This window comes from Thamnophis sirtalis, unplaced genomic scaffold (genome assembly GCF_051295495.1).
Source record: "Thamnophis sirtalis isolate CommonGarterSnake01/CBP01778 unplaced genomic scaffold, rThaSir2_p1.2 scaffold_6, whole genome shotgun sequence".
Taxonomy (NCBI): domain Eukaryota; kingdom Metazoa; phylum Chordata; class Lepidosauria; order Squamata; family Natricidae; genus Thamnophis; species Thamnophis sirtalis.
In genome coordinates, this window is record NW_028261386.1 from 35,941,050 (window position 1) to 35,954,765 (window position 13,716).

The 13,716-nt window shown below is 34.4% G+C and overlaps 1 protein-coding gene across 3 annotated transcripts in view; it reads right to left on the reverse strand.

Moving 5' to 3' along the window:
* The window catches only part of ACSS1 (acyl-CoA synthetase short chain family member 1), a 44,618-nt gene that overhangs the window by 5,408 nt on the left and 25,494 nt on the right, over window positions 1-13,716 (reverse strand). For all 3 annotated transcript variants that reach the window (XM_087717580.1, XM_087717582.1, XM_087717581.1), the window contains 8 exons: window positions 12,879-13,078; window positions 12,357-12,532; window positions 10,799-10,951; window positions 9,827-9,974; window positions 6,974-7,111; window positions 6,551-6,643; window positions 2,342-2,454; window positions 986-1,112 (listed from right to left, as the gene is read on the reverse strand). In XM_087717580.1, coding sequence (XP_087573706.1) covers window positions 986-1,112; window positions 2,342-2,454; window positions 6,551-6,643; window positions 6,974-7,111; window positions 9,827-9,974; window positions 10,799-10,951; window positions 12,357-12,532; window positions 12,879-13,078 — 1,148 coding nt within the window. The remainder of the gene's footprint in view (window positions 1-985; window positions 1,113-2,341; window positions 2,455-6,550; window positions 6,644-6,973; window positions 7,112-9,826; window positions 9,975-10,798; window positions 10,952-12,356; window positions 12,533-12,878; window positions 13,079-13,716) is intronic.

A 13,716-nucleotide genomic window follows, 5' to 3' on the forward strand; every position in this document is an offset into this window, starting at 1 on the left:
TTCCGGTGCTTTGCAGAAATTGATTCTGCTGGAATATAGTCTTTACTCAGTATTATCACTTCAGATTCTTGAATGAAAAACAGTATTTGATGCCAGACTTTATTTTGCAGCATGCTAGCTTTTTGTTTTTCTTAAACTGAAATATTTTTTAAATGTAAAATATAACTGAGGCAGGAAATCTGCTGGCAATGATGGATCAGTTCATTGGGAACAATGTTGAGAACCCAGGATATGTGTCAACTTCCATGGAGACTCATTGTCATTAGTCTTCACTTAGCAACAGTAACTAGGATTGGAATTTCCATCCCTAAGCAGTGCAGTTGGAAAACATAATATCATGTGACTGTGCTGTTTGGTAATAGAGTTCCAGCAGTCCCCAGTTACTGTTAAGCACAGACTTCATGGGTTCATTAAGCAAAGACCTCATGTGACACTGATTTCCAATTTCTGCCAGCTTTCTCATTGAATTTGCTTGGGAGAATCAGGAGGGAAGGTCACAGATTGCAATCATGTGACTGAAGGATGCTGTAACGGTTGGAAATCCAGGCCAGTTGTCAGATTGCCATCAAGTTACAGTGACAGAAGTATAACAACCAGAATTTTAAGGACCAGTCATAAGAACTGTTTGTTACAGTACCATTGCAAATTCAAATGGTCAGTAAACAAGAGGTTGTTAACCAAGGAACACCTATGTTATTAATCGACTGTAACTATTTTGGAATTCAATTCATTTTTATACTTTAGCATTCAGGTCCATATGAATGAAAACTAAGAAAATTAGCAAAGAAGTTTCATGTCAATCAACATCTGTTATGCTTGTAGAAATGTGCATGAATACAACTCTGGTGTACAAACTATTGCACTATTTTTAAATTATGCAAAGAAAATATAACAATGTAGCTATTGTCACTATACTAAAAACTGCACTTCATGTACAGCATCAACCTCAGTGCATTACTTCAATCAACATTTTCATCATTCTCACCTGGGTAAGCTTTGAAATAAGCTTCTACAAAACGCTGATGGTCTTCATAGATAGTCCGTGCTATACCAGGCCAGGGTTGTGCAATGCAGAGAGCACCAGAGGTATCATTGCCTTCTAAAACTTTTCCCTAGGAAATCAAGTAAAAAAATTTTATCTCAATCCCATCAATAATTTTTTTCCCCAGAATTTGAATTTAATTTCATATTTATTCTTCCCATTAACAGTTTGATCAACACTTAATAAAGGCAATGAACTCAATATGCCTGCAAGCACAGGTAGTCCTTGTTGAGTGACTGCATTGTTTTAGCAATTATTTGCAGTCACAACAATTATAAAAAAGTAACATGATGGATCCTTGCATTTATGATCTTTGCAGATCTGTAAAGCAAAGGAAAGCTGAAATAAGTTAGAAGTAAGAAAGCACAGAGTTTCAATTAGAAACCACTTCGCATAACAACCAGGTTTCCAGGTTTCATTGTGGTCACTAAACAAGGATTCCTTGTATGAATAAAAAAGATTTTTGTGGTAGATAGAAGGGAAAGAATGGGCATTTAGAACTGACAAGTACAAAGCTTCCTTTCTAAGGGGCTTCTTTCCTTACCACTACCTCTTCAAAATTTATTTCATATCATGCCATGAGATAGCGATTTCCACGAGCATCCCAGCTGTTCTGATATAATTTTTGCTCATATTTTGATTAATTTTGCTAGCATTAAGAAGTAAAATGTTATCTATATAAATCAATACAGAGCCAGTATAACAATTAAGTAGGAACTAATAATGCCATATTATCTGTTACCCCTAACAGTTACGTTACTCACAGATTAACATTTACATGTTTAAAGTTTAGGGAACATTCTGAGACAAATATACATTCTGATTGCACAGAAGTCAGTGATTTTTGTATCATGCTTTGATTTTAGAAACTGGTCTAATTTTGGTAGACAACAGGAAACGTATTTCATATTAGTTCTCTTGAAATGTGTATCTATTTATTTCTTGACGTTTTAATCCATATGGCAAAAATTCCAGCTTTCCTTTTCTGACCCTTTCTTGCCTTTATTCAGAATAACACAGGTCCTTCAAGCTACTCTCTAAAAGTTACCTATTGATTCTTGTAAGACCCTCCTTACCAAAAGAAGGTATGATTAGGTGATTAACACTCTTATAATTTTTTCAAAGGGGTTCTGGGCTTTAGCTGCAGTCTAATAATTACATTTTTGAATGTTATTAAATGTTTTAAAATATCCTTTAAAATGTTTAGTACTTAAGGAACAATTCAGATCATTCTCCTCTCCCGCTATTTTCAATGAAATATATTTTCAAAATCCAGAATTTTTCAGTATTTTAGCTTACATTCTCATCCATTAGCACTGGGGTAATTCCATAGAAAGGCCTCATTGCTATAGCTGGAATAATCTCAGCTCCTTCTTCTGAAGGCCGAGGAGCAATGCAAATGCCACCCGTTTCTGGAATTATAAATAAGAAACACTAGTAAAAACAAATGCAATCTCTGTTTTCTGGAATTAAATGACCATAAAGCAACATTTCTGGACTGAGGGCAGCTTCATTTTTCATTTTAAAAAAAATCTGAAACTCATTTTATTCCCACAAAGCCCTAAACTTATTTTGTTCAATACAATTAGATGCACTTAGCAAGTAATTTCAGTAGCAAATGATAGAAATGCAGGGAAATCATGGAATATATTTCCTTGCGTTGTTTTGATAACACTTCAAACTGTTTGCTTAAAAGCGGTTTATGAGACTATCTACTTATGAGATATAAGTAGTCTGAATTTATAGTTACATCCTAGATTAATATAGGTACTAAAAGAATAAGTAGAAAATAAATGCAAATATAAAATTAGGATTAACACTAAAAGTGAAAAGCATTAAGACTTTAATTTTGTATAATAAAGCAACCCCACAGGCACACAAATTCAGGTTTGTATGGGTGTGGTCCTAACAGACCACAATTCAGAGATCTACCATGAAGCTTTTGATACAGAAGGTCACCAGTCTTGATTTCTAAAATGTGATCAAGCTTTATAGAGATACTGGATTTTAGAATAATGCTATTGCACTAAGCCTGATCACTCTTTAAAAATATATTTATGCATAAGAATCTGCATAGTGAATCTCCTCCACCTCTCCCATAATCTCCCTTTCTCTTATCCACTCAAATGCTTTCAAGTATATTTGCAAAGCCTGATTTGCTAATCTTATGCATGTTTGAGTTGATTATTTGTGGCATATCACTGCTTCCAAGAGCTATGTTTAAGAAAGATAAGCTGCAATAATTATGATATTTTTAAACCGAATATAAGATCTACAACTGGCCTAACACTAGGTAATAAATCAATATACTTGCAAATTATCTGAAGCATTATTGTTATTATTCATATCCCCAGAAAATAATAAATGTCACAAGTGGTTGCATTTGTTTTTGTATCAAATAGTCTTTGAGAAAACATAACATTAACTGATTTAGCTAGAATAACCAACATTATGATGTTATACTTGAATTGAAGTGTTCCCAGAAATAACAGGATTATTTCTGGAATATTACAAGTAGTCCTAGTTGAACATCTACTTGTTCAGCAACTATTTGAAGTTACAATGACACTGAACAAGAGGGATCGAGGACTATCACTCACAGAGCAGCTGATGCAGCAGCATCCCTGTGATCATGTGATCAGAATTCAAGTGCTCAGAAACCACATCCCAATTACAATTTTGCAGCATCTCACAGTCACGTGATTACAACTTGCATCCTTCACTGCCAGCTTCCAACAAGCGAAGTCAATGAGGAAGCTGGCAGGAGATCACAAATTGTGATTACATGACTATAAGAAGCTGTGACCATATGCATTTCACCTAACAATCATAACTTGGATTGCCACAAGTACCATTTTAAGTCAGTGCAGTTATGTGACATCTCTTTCTATAACCACATCCCTTGTGAGAGGGTTCCTGAACCAATTTCTGTTGGTAAGTGAAAACTACCTGTAATTAGACATTGCAGAAGGAACATGGTTGCTTCAGGAAAAAGGAGGACACAATACTTCCTTCTTTCCCCTTTCCCTATGCAATTATGCATAATGAAATGGTTTATGAGTCAAATATTTAATTTTATCAATGAGTGTATGTATGTATGAAAGTTAATATTTCTCTTGGAAAATCATTCTAAGAACAGCTTTTAAAAATCTTGCTTGATGCAGCCTTTCACCTAATTACAAAACTCCTATTTAATGATCAGTTCATATCTCTGGTAACTATTATCTGTCATCTTTTTTATAATCAGTTTCTTGGAGGAAGAGATGTCACAAAGAGAAAGACACAAAGAAAAAGGACAATGTTAGAAAGAGAAAGGGGGTTAATATAATAGACAACACTGGTGGCCCTGCTCACTTCTGGCATTGGCCAAGAATTTCTCCAGACCAGTCTTCTCTTTGGCAACTACCATATACTTTCCAAGTACAAAAAGTCCACCCATTTCTTCTAAGAGAGAAATGTTCTTTACACCTGCCAAATTCTACAAGAAGATTTTTGTCACACATCCATAGTTTTCTCTCTAGAGCAGGGATGTCAAACTCACATTGTTATGGTGGTGTCATGTGGCGAATTGGGACTTTGCACCCCATCACTAAACTGAGCATGGACATGGCCAGTATCTGACCCATCTGGCCTGCAGGCCTGGAGTTTGACAGGCCTGCCCTAGAGTTTCTTTGCTATAACTAAGTGACATCCTGCCGTGCCATTAAATTCAATAGTAATGACAGAGGCCCCAAAGCGACATTAAAACATGAAGCTCATAAGTTGACAATTGAGCATATTTACCCTAGTTTGTGTAATATTAGTTTGAAGATCATTTATACTTGTGTGAATTGGCCAAAGAATCCACACTGAGAATTCTACTTGTTCTATCACCTTGTCACTTTTCATGGTGAACTCATATTTTTGGAGTTTTCTTTTCATGGAGATATATACGTATGATCTCAAGATTGATAGCTTAAAAAAACCTGAGCATTTATTTCAATCTTCCATTTGATATTTAAAGAATACTATGGTTTCGGGTTTTTTTCTTAACTGTATTTTCACATTTTGAATTTTTTTAAGCTGCATTGTCTTCAAATTGTTATTCATGTTGGGCTGAACAACTGTACATGTACAGGGAAGGGTTAATTGTAACAGCCAATACCATATTAATATGTGCAAATTAGGTGGTCCCTTGGGGAATGTGAGGTTCTGGAAAATTCCATTAACCTTGCTCTGTGTGTTGACCCGTTACTATTCCTTCATTTTCTCTCATGGTATGTGATCACAGACTGTTCTTCTCATATTATTTGAACTGTAAGTAAATGTTTGCTTATATGAATATGGTGCAATTTTTTAAGAGATTCTGTTGGCTCAAGAAGAAGGGGGGGAGGAAAGAAATGAAAATAAGCAGAGTTGAAACCAGTTAAAAGTAATAATCACAAGACTGTCCAATAATTTTGGTTCTTTGCCACACCTTTTTCTGCATAGAATAACTTATACTATACAAACATACTAGCCAAAGCAGAAAAGAGACAAACTGTGGCTCAATAAAGAATGGAGGGGAAAAGTCAAGAATGACATAAAGCAAAAAATGGGGAAGTTTGGGAAAAAGAAAAGGAAACTACTTCTGAATAATAAGGCTTATTTCTTTAAATACAGTAGTAGCCCTTGAGGCAAGATTTTAAGGAGCAAAAACAAATTATATACAAATATATTCAGAAAGGATGCTCAAAATACAGAAGTTATCAGAAAAAAGGGAACATAGGATCTTAATCTTATCTTATCACAGATAGTACAGTTACAGGAAGCAAGATCAGATAAGGCAACGTTTTTGGCCTATTTTTATGTTACAGCTAAATTTAGCATCATATTTTAGCTATTTTGAGTTACACCTTGCATTTCTTTTTGCAGTATCATAAACCTATCTAGAATCTAAGGCTGAGAAATTCCTATTTGTAAAAGTTTTGTGTTTTAAAAAACGTATTTCACACAATTCCTTTACTGAAGATTTCCAACCAAAATGAAATAAATTCTCAGTACATTCAGTATATATACTGTAGCACGAGTGTAACTCAGTACATATACATATCATGAGTGTAACTGAACGAATTCAGAATTTGTTAAGAAAATACACATATAATTATTTTATTTTGGAAAAAATGCAACAATTATCAATGAAACAAAATCTTTAGCAACCTTAATGTATGAAACTCAGGCTATACTGTTACTTTTATTTAAATAAATAAAATAAATTACAAATTTAAAGAAACAAAATGAAAAAAATGAAAAAACTAACATGGGGCAGGGACAATAGGCACGTTAGTGCACTTACACACACACACACCATTGGGAACCTCTTAAATATGGGATAAAGTCCACAAAAGTTAAGTTGAAATTAAAACTGTGAAAGTTAGTAACTGAAACAGCTGAATCAGGTAAGACATTTCAGATTTCGACAATCCTGTTACAAAAATCTTTTTTTTACAATAAACTTTAAAGTGGTTTTTTATTCGCAAGTTGATTTACCTGTTTGCCACCAAGTATCCACAAGGGTACACCTTTTGTCTCCTACCACACTGTAGTACCAGTGCCAAGCTTCATGATTTATTGGTTCCCCCACTACAATTCAAAACAGCACAATAAATAATTATATTTACAGTATTAAGGATATTTTATAACTGATAATAAAGTAACTTAACTTGACGACTGCTTAAAAAACTGGGCATGACCAATACTGTAAGAAAAAAACTGAGAGAAGGATAACTAGCTGACACTATTCAACTCTATTAATTCTTTTCATAAAAAAAAGAATAACATGAAGAAATAACAGAGAGTGACCTCCATGGTCTTTGCAAGTTTCCTGTAAAAAGTTCAGTTCTCCTTCCCCACAGCAAACTAGCAAACTCTTTGATTTTAAATAGACATAAAATTTAGCTTGTCCATTCTCACCTGATCCAAGAGTAGTAAGAGAAGATCTGTCATATTTCTTCACATATTCATCCCCATACTTTAGCAACAAACGTAATGCAGTTGGAGCACAGTAAAATTGGTTAATTTTTAATCTTTCCACAGTTTCCCAATAGCGACCTTAAAATAACCATATATTTTAAGAAGCACGGTAAGCTCTTGAAGTGTTATAAGCTCAGAATATTATTAAATGACAATAAATATATGGAACCATACAAATTTTGAAATACAAAACTGCCCCCTTATTTTAAATCTTCAGAGTCAAAATAGTAAAAAAAAATAAAACTATCACAATTAAATACAGTTGAAAAAATATTGTGTTTTTGTGTGCGTGTTTCACACTGTTTTGAAGTATCAGAAGGTGGCAGCATCTGACTGATTTTTTTTTCTGGACTCAGAAGCTAAAGCACCTTAAACTTAAAATATTTGGGTGGCAGATCCTGAGGGAATATTAGTGAGGGAAAATGAAGAGACATCTTGGAAGAAAACAGTAGCAACAAATGGCCCACATCTTAATTTTTATTCATCAAAATAGCTTTAAAAAGCTATTGAATTAAAAAAACCTCCTTCAAACTGAGCTCATATCTCCAAGTCAGAGTGAATTTTAATTTACCGGTAATTGTTAATTCCCCCAAAAATCTGATTAAAATTAAAATTAAACTTTGGCTATAAGTATTTTTATAGTTTGTTAACTTAGTGGTTTAACATGTGTATTTTTGAGTTGCTGAAATAAATCAATATATGGTAAACATTCTGTATAATCCAGACTTTAGGCCTGAAAATCTACTAATCTATATAAGGATGACACAGCTCTGTAATCAGACCCATATAAGGATTGTTGGCATTTCATTTATATTTTTAAAAAAGTCTAGCAATAAGGTATTTAGTTTGTTGTGTACAATACAACTCTTAAGACTAGAATTTACTCTTTGGGCCTTGCATGTTATCTTTCCAGTACAGCTTCAATTGAAAATAGTTTGTGCTGTTTTCTACTTGCTACTTGCAAATCCATAACAATTTGCTGTATCCTGGCCCTGACTTTGACCATCCATACTTTCCATTTTTAGTCATGAAAAATAACTGGTCCACTGCTGCATAGTGAAAGAAAGGCTTTGGAAAGCCAAAAATGGCACTGCCATCTAATACAGCTGAAAACATCAGACTGGAGACTGGAGAAGGCAAAAACAAATCAAAAAGTAGTCACAGAGCAATAGCAAAATCCCTTTCACGTTACTAAATAAAGACGGCCAAAAACAGCCACGACATCAAAAAACCCTTTGTGCTGAGAGAAAGGGAAAAAAGCAAACAAACCACAAAGGACTTTTTGGTGCAATGCAGATCTGGGGTTGTTTTTCACTTTTTTGTGTGCAGCGCAAAGTGATTTTTTTTGGCTTCCAAGCTCTGAGGCTGCTTTTGGCTTTTTTTTCTTTCCTCCTGCAGCAAAAGCACAGCACAGCCAGCAGCCAGACCAGGCATGTCTTGTCAGTAGCAGCAACATCAAGAAGATAGCAGAAGTTAGCAGCTCGGAGAGCAGGGAGCCAAGAGGGCATAGATGGGGGGAGGGGGCAGGTATAGTAGGTGCAGCAATTAAAACTTCAGTCATTGAACAAATGGTTGTAAGTCGAGAACTACCTGTATTATTTGACACAGCAAAGTCTTCTATTAGCAAATTAGGGAGAGATGCAATTTTTAGTAATTCTCCAGCCAGCCAGAAGTCTCTTTCCCTTGACCTGCCTAAGAGGTTTAAGGAACCCTAATATAGAGGGCAGAGGGAATGGCTTTGAAATGAGGAACAGCTGCTATCAAACCAACAGTCAGATAAAATAATCTAAACCTGGTCAAGAAAGTAACCAATACATATGCAGGTTTGCTTCCTGCTTACTGATACCAGTAATCTAAGGTTGCAGGCAGGAATTATTATTTTTTTACACTTTTAATCTCACCTTTATTATTTTTATAAATAACTCAAGGAATTGAACATACACCTTCCTCTTATTTTCTCCACAACAACCCTGTGAAATGAATTGGCTAAGAAAGAGTGACTGTCCCAAAATTACCAAACTGGCTTTCATGCTGTGGGAAGAAGTGTCCATCTGGGTTCAGTTTCAAGTGGGAAGAAAGACACTGGAAACATGGAGGCTGATTGGAAGGATGGTTTAATGGTGAACAGGACCACATGTGTTTGAAGTCCTAGGTAGCTGACCACATGGAGTGGAGAGTGAGTGTTATTTATACCTTCTCTTGGGCTTTGACCTTGAGCTTCCTGTTCCTGTGGCAAGGGCATATATCCTATTGGTTGCAGACTTCTATGTGGAGTCATGTTTGTCTGAATTAAGGTTGGTTGAACCTTGGGCTGATATAATATCCCCAGCCATGTGGTGAGCTCTGTTGCTAAATGGGTAGAGGGCTAATCCTATTATGTCCTGAGGGTCATGTCTTAATCTCATCAGCCTGGAGCTCAGGTCTTTTATCTTGTAGATAAACTAGCACCAAAATATCTGCTGGAGGCAGAGAGCTGGGGATTAGTTTCTGTTTCCTTTAAGATTTTTATTTCTCTTTTAGGGGAAATATTTTGCCTTTTCAATATTTCCTAAAATATTTCATTCTTCTAGGAGAGGGGTGAGTGCTAACTTTCTACAATGCCTAAGGTGGAACTAGAGTTCATAGTCTCCTGAATTTTAGTCTGATACGTTAACCACTGGACCAAACTAGCCCTATATAAGCAAGCAAGTGATTAACCTTTAAATCTTCACAAGAAAGAAATGATTGTATCATAACTAATTGCCCTTCCTTAGGTCCACTGCTGTTTTTATATATTATATTTTAAATGTCTACCTGGATCTGGATAAACAGGAGTACTTTCAAACAAAACTGTGGTGCTTCCGTTGCAAAGTGGTCCATAAACAACATAGCTGTGTCCTGTGATCCAACCAATATCTGCTACACAACCAAAAATGTCATCTTGTTTGAGGCCAAAAACATGCTACAAAGACAATACAGCTAGTTAGAATCAGTATATACTAATGAAAAATTATTATGATCAAGAAATACTTGACAGTAATCAATATGTTATTATTCTTGTGTGAAGAAATGATCACAAATTCAGGCAAATAACTTTTTATGGCTTCCAGTCATGGTTTCAGAATTTAAGTCGTATGAGAAAATTTACTCCACCTCTAATTAAAGAATAAACAGAGATTTTGCTCCCTGTCATTTCATAAAATGAGAGCAATTTCAAGTAACATTCTTCCAACAATTTATATTTATTTATTTTATTTTATTTCTTTTAATAGTAAAGTATATATAAAAAACTATTATGACACACACTGAGGGTATAATTAACCAACCTTGTCAACAGGTACATTTGCCTTGAAATTTGGCCCAATAGCCCTATTTTTTAAAATGTAGCATTCCAAAATTAAATTTAAAGGCCTGAGAAGTCTGTTTTTTTATCAAATCTGCATATATATAATTTTGAGGGCTCTTCAGTAATCCAAATTCAAAGGGGGGAAATGTGACTTAGACGATGTGATTTTAAAAAATGTATCTTTTCCAGATATGCAGCTTTTTAAATAAATTGCCCATAGATACTTTGTGAACACCTTTGTATTCTGCACCACCCTTTTCTCCTCAAATCTAGATCGTTGCATAGTCATAATAAATTTCACACTAGTTAAGAAATCTTTTTTTTTCACTTCACATCATGTTCAAAATTTCCAACGCTATCAAAATTCTTCATCAACCTGATTTTCACACTATTGAAAATATTAAAGTAAAACAATAAAATTCTAAAGATTCTACTGGTACCTTATGTGTTACAGCAGCATAAAGCAGATAGCCAGCCTGAGTATGAACAATTCCTTTAGGTTTTCCTGTGCTTCCTGAAGTGTAAAGCATAAAAAGCATATCCTCACTGTCCATAATTTCAGGGGGGCAAACCAATGCTTCCTTAGCCATCTCCTAAAAAAACATTTTTTAAATCAACAATTAAATGAAAAGTGGAGCAATAGTATATTAAATATTCTCAAATACATAGCAGAAGTATGTTTTCCTTCTTCAATTTTTTTCACATTTCACAAAGAAATAACAAGTATGTAATGCAATTTTGGCATTTAAAGCATCAAAGGCTATTATTATTATTATTATTATTTGAAAAGTCAGTTTAAAATTCAGGTTCCATGCCTTGAATGGTATAAATTAGATTTTTAGGAATACTGAATTCAATACTTCTCCTAGAATCATTGCCATGAGTGTCTTTTATAGATATCGTCCATGTCCTCTTCCATTTCATTCATGACATTCTTCCAATTTTGCTGACTATACAAATTTCAGGCAACAAATACTCTTTTGCTGCAGAATGATTTCAACTGCGTTCTCTGCTTTTTATAGTAATTTAAATTTCTGCTTATTATTTCTTCATGGAGAATTTTTAGGAAATACATTTGCAACTGTTGTTGGTGGAAGATTCCTATCTGCACAGGAGCATTCCTGAGAATAGGAATTTAATATATTTTTACTTTCCTAAAGTAAATACTATGACTCTAACAAAAATGAGATTTATTTAATGAAAACACACAACAAAGGTAAACAAAGCCCTGTACCTAACTAGCTACATTTTACCAAGAGAAAGTCAAAAGAGTTGGACCTTTTGTGTGTGATACTGTTTGGGAAGAAAAACAGAAGGAAGTGACTTCAGCTTAGCAATCTTTTAAACAAGACCAGGTAGAGTGGTAGATGAGGGAACCTTAATTCTCTATCTGTATAAAGCCATAGACATTACCTTGGAAAAATATATAGAAATAGTTACAAAAACCAAAGGACCACTTAAGTTATTAGAAAGCTAAGATCAGCTCCACTCAAATTTACTAGACTAAAAGAGGAAAGGAATGGAAAACACAGGCAGGCTTGCAAGATTGATGTCAACCCTTTGAGGTAGGAAATTCAGGAATCAGTCCGGACAAGTTTTACTGAAATGATACTTTATTGGACTAGACTAAAGAATCACTTTAGTACAGAGATTAAGGTAGGCTAGAAACCATGAGACTAAATTCTAGTCCTGCCTTAGGCACAAAGCCAGCTGGGTGATCTTGGGTCACTTGTTTTTTCTCAGCACTAGAAAGAAGGCAATGGCAAACTATTTCTGAAAAATGGTTTTGCCAAGAAAACTACAGGGACTTTTTCAGGCAGTCTCCAATAACCAGAGATTATGAATACAATGAACATACTTCTTCAAGAAGAATATCATGACTGCATGTATGGATTTTGTTGTCAGTTCTCCGGGCTACTACAGGAAAACTACAAGGAAACTACAGGGACCTTTTCAGGCAGTCTCCAAGAATCAGTATTATGAGCACAATGAACATACTTCTTCAAGGAGAATATCATGACTGCATGTAGGGGTTTTGTTGTCAGTTCTCTGAGCTACAAAAACACACTTGACACTTGGACAATTCTTTACAGCTTCATCCACGGTGTTTTTCAGTTCTAGGATCCGTCCTCCTCTGATTCCCTGGTTACAGGTGATCACTGCTTTACATTTAGCTAGGAAGAAAAAACAATTATAGAGACAGAAAATTTTAATCTATTCCTCTGTTTTGCATCATAATCTAATAAATAAAAATAAACAGCACATAATATATTGTAAGGCAATAGAGCCTATATAGTAATGAAATGTTCAGGATTGTTTTTCTGCTAAATATAGTTATGAAAGTAGAACAGCATGTAACAGCTTATGAAGATTCCTTGCTTACAACAAATTCTCAGAGTTCAACAAATCCTATATTATAGATATGTTGATTTTCTAATGAAAAAATTGCATTTCCCCTGCAATAACCAAACAATCCATGAGATTGTCTGAAAAGGATTTCCCCCTCTAAAAATTACTCACCATCATTTATTCTTCCTGCTAAAGATTCTGCACTGAATCCAGCAAAAACAACTGTATGAACAGCACCAATTCTGGCACAAGCTAACATGGCAGTCACTGCCATTGGAGATACAGACATATAGATCGCAACTCGGTCTCCCTTTTTTATACCATTTCTTTTTAAGGTATTAGCAAGGCGACAAGTCATGTCCAAAAGTTCCCTGCAATGTAGAAACAAATGCCTTATCATTTTGTTTAACTTTATGAATATATTTCAAGCTACAAAAAAATCCTGATACTTACCAAACAAACTTAAATTTAAATCTAATCCACTGAAGTTTAGCTTTTGTAGACTTAATTTCTGCTCTTTATCAAGATAATCATAAATTAAACAGGTACTGTTACAATAGCAACAATCTTAGAAGCAATTTAAAATGCAGAGATATTACAAAAATAACTTTGAGATATAATAATAATTTGGGTAACTAAATTTGCTGAGTTAAAAAATAGTTGAATTTCTTAAATTACTGATATCATGAGAAATATCTGGTATTCTTCAGCATTCCTAGCATTAAAACTACTTTAAAGAATACTTTGGAGGAAGAATGTCTCCTTGCCAAGTCTCAAGATCTGTTATTTTCTACCTACATTCATTTTGTGACAGTAATAATTGCTTAATGCTAAATCAGAAATATCATTTTAAGAAAATTACTTTCTCTTCCTTTTCTTGTTCTCTCTGTGGTTTTTAACCGTTACTTTTACAGTTCAAATGAGTTACCAAAGCAATGAAAAAAAAGCACATTATTGGCCAAGTACTACATAATACCTTTATGACAAAACTACATCATTACCTGGAACT